Raw genomic sequence first — 5,458 nt, forward strand, 5'->3', positions numbered from 1 at the left:
GTGACTACTCATGTTTGCGTGTTAAGTTCGGGTTGTATCGAGGTAAGACTATATAAATCAACTCTAACCCACTAATTTTGTATAAAAAATTGTCAAATCTATTATAATAACAAACATTTTTCTTCTTTTTTTTTTTTTTTTTTTTTTTTTTTCTAATGGTTTAATTCTTCTCCCCTTCCCCACGTGACAAGCCGTTGACGGGGCCCATAAAGCTGAGCCGTCTAAGACTCAAACTCTCAATACTCAGCAAAGGACTTCAAAACCATTCCCCCAATTACTTTTAGAATAAAAAAGAAAACCATTTCCTAATTATTGTAGTGAGGGGAGGCCACCATTTTCTCTTCATCGCAGCTCATTCGTTTTTGACTTTGAACAATTAATTTGTTTGAATTCATCCTCTCCCTTCCCTTGTATTAACGGTAATCAGGTAAGGCACTATTAGTCTATTACGAACCTGCCCAGAAAGAACAAAAAGTCTTCAAAAAAAAGGATGATTTTGGGGAAAAAAGAGGATTACTGTTCTTATTTGACAACCCACGTGCAGTCCATGTTCCCTGTTCTTCGGTCCAACCTCAACCCCCGATTTCAAAAACACAAAAATTAATTATAATTCGTTGAATATTTGGGAAAGTTGTTGTTTGATTTCTTGAGTAATTTGACCTTTACTTCCCATCACCCGGAAACAAGACCACGTCTCGTCCATTCTCATCTTTGACTTTCATGTCACATGTGGATAAGCATAAGCCCCACAAAAGTCTACAACCAAAACCTTGCGTCTCATACCACGTCCAGAGAAATGGATTTATATATATATATTGACATTTTTCATACTTTTTTTTTTTTTTTTTTTTTTTTTTTTTCTAAAAAAATTAATCATTAATTATATAAGACCCACAAAATATCACTTGTAAATTCTACAAATTCAATAGTTGATTTAAAAAAGAGATATATGAGAAAATTAGAGTATACAACCAGCGGTTATTGATTAAAACCACTAACCGCAACTGCCTAAAACGGTTATTACATTTTACCAACTACTAACCACCTAGGTGGAGGTGATTATTTTTATAACTGCCGGTTAGCGGTTATTGTGTTTATAAACAACGGTTTTAAAACTGCCTTTTAATTTGGGTTTTGAGACTGTTTTGGGCTGGTTTTGAACAGATTTTTGTGCAGATTTTAATTGTTTTCAAAAAAGAATTTAATAATTTTTGAACCCTCTCTTTTTTTTCTTTTTTATTTTTTCAATTTTTGGGCAACAAGAAGATTTGGAAAATAAATATATTTTACCTTTCATTTTCCAGGTTTTTTAATGAGAAGAATGAAATTAAGGTGTTTTACTTTGTAATTGAGTTTCCAAACACCCATTTTGCATTAGTTCGTAAACAATAAATATTTTATCGCCATAAACGCTGCAACTCAATAGAGAAATTATATTTGAATGTTGAATTTTGCTTAACAAATTGACCTCATTCTGCAAGTCCAAATGAACTCAAGACCAAAACAATCAAGTCATAATACTAATTTTTTAAAAATCGTGTATTTATGTTTGTCGGTCTATCACAGGTTATATTGAAGTCAATGTCTCACTAACAAAATTTAGTAGGTCGGTTGATAACATTTGACTGTAGAGAGTAAATTGTTTTTTCTTTTTTTACATTTCTTAGTTCATTTTGATATCACATGGAGCTAATTACAAATCAAATAAATCTCGTGAACTAATTTTACATTTTTTCCAATAAAATAAAATAAAATAAAATAAAAATGAACATATGTATTAATAAATTAGGATGTAAAAAAGAAAAGAAAAGAATGTTTAAAAAATGTTCATCGTGGAGTACTGTTATCATCATGATCATGATGATCAAGAACAAGTTTGACTCCACAGGTCTTGATGGCATTAACTATGGCCCACACCTTAGCAGAGTTGTGGAAGCCTCGCTTCTGGATCTCCTTGTGAACATCGACGTGGACGCCACGGTCCTCCCCCTGGTGGAGACCTTGGGTCTTGAGGCGCATGGCGAGGACCTCTCCGACGGCCGCGGCGGCCTTGGAGTTACAAGTCCTCCCGCTCTGGAACGCGTCCTTGAGCGCGTGCTCCACCGTCGACGCCGAGGCCACTATCCTCCCGTTGTTCCTGTCCACCACGTTCGCCGTTATGTGCTTCAGCGATATGAAGAGCCTCAGCACGTACCTCTTCATCTCCGTCATGGCTATGAATCTATGATCCCTAATCCTTCTTCTCTGTCTCTCTGCGTGTAGTTGTTTGGGTAATTGACTAATTGGGTAGAAATAGTTAGAAAGAGGGTATCCAAGCCCATCCCAGCCGAGCCCAGTGTGAAATTGGTTTGGGCCTTAAGAGTTTTAATACGGGTTGAATGATGGAGCTCCAAATCCAATATCGGGACTTCTTGTACTCTTCTTTAAAATAGTTAAAATAGTCGATTTTATAATAGTTCACTAAATTTTAAAGTGTGGGAAAATGACCTATCAAATTACAAAAGTGGGTTAAAAATGCTACTTTTATATATATATATATATATATATATATATATATACTGATACCAAAAGGGGGCGGAAGCAGAGAATGGGGGCTTAATAGAAAATAGTGGTGGTGGTTGTGTGAACAGAGTGATGGTGAGCATAGATGAATAAGTAGATATTCAAGATAATTTGCATATCAAAATCTGAATACAAAATAACAGAGTATTCAAAGATAGAGATCATGAAAATTATACTTAAAGTAATGCTTAGATTCAAAACAACTTAAATGTAAAGACTTACAAATAAACTCAAGCCAGAAAGCAGCTGGCGATTACAAGCTTAGACTTTGAAACATAAGAAATATACATTTTCAAATGTTTGGCTTATGAGAGGTTCAAGTGAGATTACAAAAGAAGTATTTCTGGAAATGAGCTCTGCCTTGAACTTCAGACTTCTGCTCCTTAAATAGGCTTCAGGAGGACTCAGGGGCTGGGATCACGGGATGCCAGCATGCTTAGGCTTGTCAGGCGTGCACCTAAAGCAGATTCTTTCTGCTTTTACTTCAGGTAACTTGCACCGAAAGCGGGGTAAAACTTTTGATGAATAGTGAAAAAGTCACTATTCATGAATAGTGCCATGTCGGGTGGTCGCCCGAGTACTGTTTACTTTTTGTCTTCTTGTGCCGACGATTGAAGGCACTGCTTAGAACATGTCTTTTATGCTGTCGAGGCAACTTAGAAATCCAAACCCAAATCAGTGACATCATTCGGGTCTTGGGCATCTTGAAAGAGATCAAAATTATAATGATGCTGAGCGGACGATTCTGCAGTGGATGCTTCTTCGTCTTCATCATTATCTTCAGCTTCTAAGATCTGTTTCATAAGGAGAGTCATTTGCTTAATCTTAGAGGGCTTCTTTTCTTTTGAAAGAACAGAAGACTCAGACTCAGGGATATCAGGGGTAGGCTCAACTTGAGTCTCTGAAACGTGAGTTACAGAGTCTTGCATAGCTGGAGGTCTTTCAGGGAACTCCTTCATGAGGCGGGATTGAACCAGGGAGAAGTTGAACTTATCCCACCACTTAACCGAGAACTGTCGGGCAACGCAGTTCTGGGTGATAAACACATACTGCCACTTAAGAATCCACGAGACTTTGAAATGAGCAAAGAAGTGGACTGTCATAGGCAAGTCTTCTTCCTGAGGAGATAACTTCTTGACGGTAGAGAAATACCGTATAGCATCTTTGACCTCTTCAGGGAGGATCTGGTGAACTGGTCCATGAACTTGCCACCATCTGTGAAACCAGACTGGGATAGGACCCTTAAAATTCCTGTCAAAATTTATAAACCAGGAATGGGAAAAATCCTCATTTTGATACAAAAGAACCTTGTACCAAGCCTCAATGTAATCATGGTAACTGTATCCAACTTTTTTGTTGGAAAGACTTCTGGAGACAAAAGGGGGTGCTCCCCAATCCTTCTGAGCTACAAACTTCATAATGAACAGAGAATGAAAGGCAATTCGCCCAGGGATCCTCTGACATTGAATTGGTCTTATTTGGACGGACTTAGTTACAAGGAGTATGTCCCTGTAAAACTCAATGGACTTATCAGGGTGGATGGCCGGAAAATGCCAACGGGGGGGGGGGGGTAATAGGCTTTGGCAATTTCATCAGGGGATTTTAGGTGACTAAAATCAGGTTCAACCAAGAACAGATTGTGGGGAGGTTCTTTGATGTGGTAAGGGGAAGACTTAGGGTATCTTACGAAGGGCTTTTGAGGGGGAAGACTATCAAAAGGACTTGAAGGACTTATTAAGGCAGACTGGAAGGACGGCCTTGGACTTATGGTACTACCCTAGGTAGTATATCGATTCATCATTTGGATAGGTGAATTTCTTAGGATGAGATCTTGGGAGCTTAGTTGGCTTGGGGTGACAAGGTTGAAAGGCTTAGTATTAGAACTTAGATTGGGCTTAGAGGCCTTTTCTTTCTTCTTATCAGCCATTTTTTCCCTGCAAAAATTCACGGGTTAAGAAATCAGGGATAGAATTCTGACTTCCCTTAATGTACTCAATGTCAAAATCAAATATGCTTAAAATTGCTTGCCATCTGGCAAAAATCTGTTTAGATGCAATGTTTTGAACATCTTTTTCTAAAACATGTTTTGCACTCATGCAATCAACTCTTATTAAAAACTTTTGATTTAAGAGGTCATCTTGAAACTTGGAAATGCATAGTACTATAGATAAAATCTCTTTCTTAATAGTACTATAATTCTTCTGGGCTGAATTCCAAACACCTGAATGGAAACGAACAATTTGTTCAGGTTGGTTGGAATGAACTTGCTGTTTAAGAATACCACCGTACCCAATGTCGGAGGCATCAGTCTCAACAATTTTAAAAGACTCATTTGTGGGAATGCCAAGACAGGGTAATGTCTGGACATAGGACTTAATATCTTTGACAACTGAAGTGTGTTCAGTAGTCCATGGAGGAGGGTTCTTTTGAAGTCTATCAAACAATGGCTTGCATTTTTTGCGAAGGTTTTGATAGAAATCAGCAACATAGTTGAGGGATCCTAGAAATCGCTGAAGTTGGGATTTCTCAAGGATTTCATCAGGAAACTTATCAGCAAATTGGATTACTCTGCTTATTGGGCTTATTTTTGATTGGTGGATGTTGTAACCAAGAAATCTAATGTTGGTTTGAAACAACTTGATTTTGGTAGCAGAAACAACCAATCCATTTAATTTGATAACTTCTAGAAACGAGTTCAAATGTTTCCAGTGTTCTTCAATTGACTTAGAGAAGATGAGGACATCATCTATGTAAACTATGGAGTATTTACTTAGGGGACCAAGAATATCATTCATGATATTCTGAAACTCACTAGGGGCATTCTTAAGACCAAAGGGCATTACGTTCCATTCATATTGCCCAAAGGGTGTGACAAATGCTGTCTTATATCTATGTT

General features: G+C 37.6%; 1 protein-coding gene across 1 annotated transcript; it reads right to left on the reverse strand.

The window, feature by feature from the left end:
- Window positions 1–1,754: 1,754 nt before the first annotated feature.
- Window positions 1,755–2,272, reverse strand: LOC133874119 (uncharacterized). Its single transcript, XM_062311955.1, has one exon. The coding sequence runs from the start codon at window positions 2,209–2,211 to the stop codon at window positions 1,828–1,830; it is 384 nt and encodes a 127-aa protein (XP_062167939.1). The 5' UTR covers window positions 2,212–2,272; the 3' UTR covers window positions 1,755–1,827.
- Window positions 2,273–5,458: the final 3,186 nt, after the last annotated feature.

Source organism: Alnus glutinosa, chromosome 7 (genome assembly GCF_958979055.1).
Source record: "Alnus glutinosa chromosome 7, dhAlnGlut1.1, whole genome shotgun sequence".
In the NCBI taxonomy this organism is placed as follows: Eukaryota; Viridiplantae; Streptophyta; class Magnoliopsida; order Fagales; family Betulaceae; genus Alnus; species Alnus glutinosa.

Excerpts from the sequence above, each read along its gene's own strand:
- LOC133874119 (XM_062311955.1), bottom strand. The coding sequence starts at position 2,211 with ATGACGGAGATGAAGAGGTACGTGCTGAGGCTCTTCATATCGCTGAAG.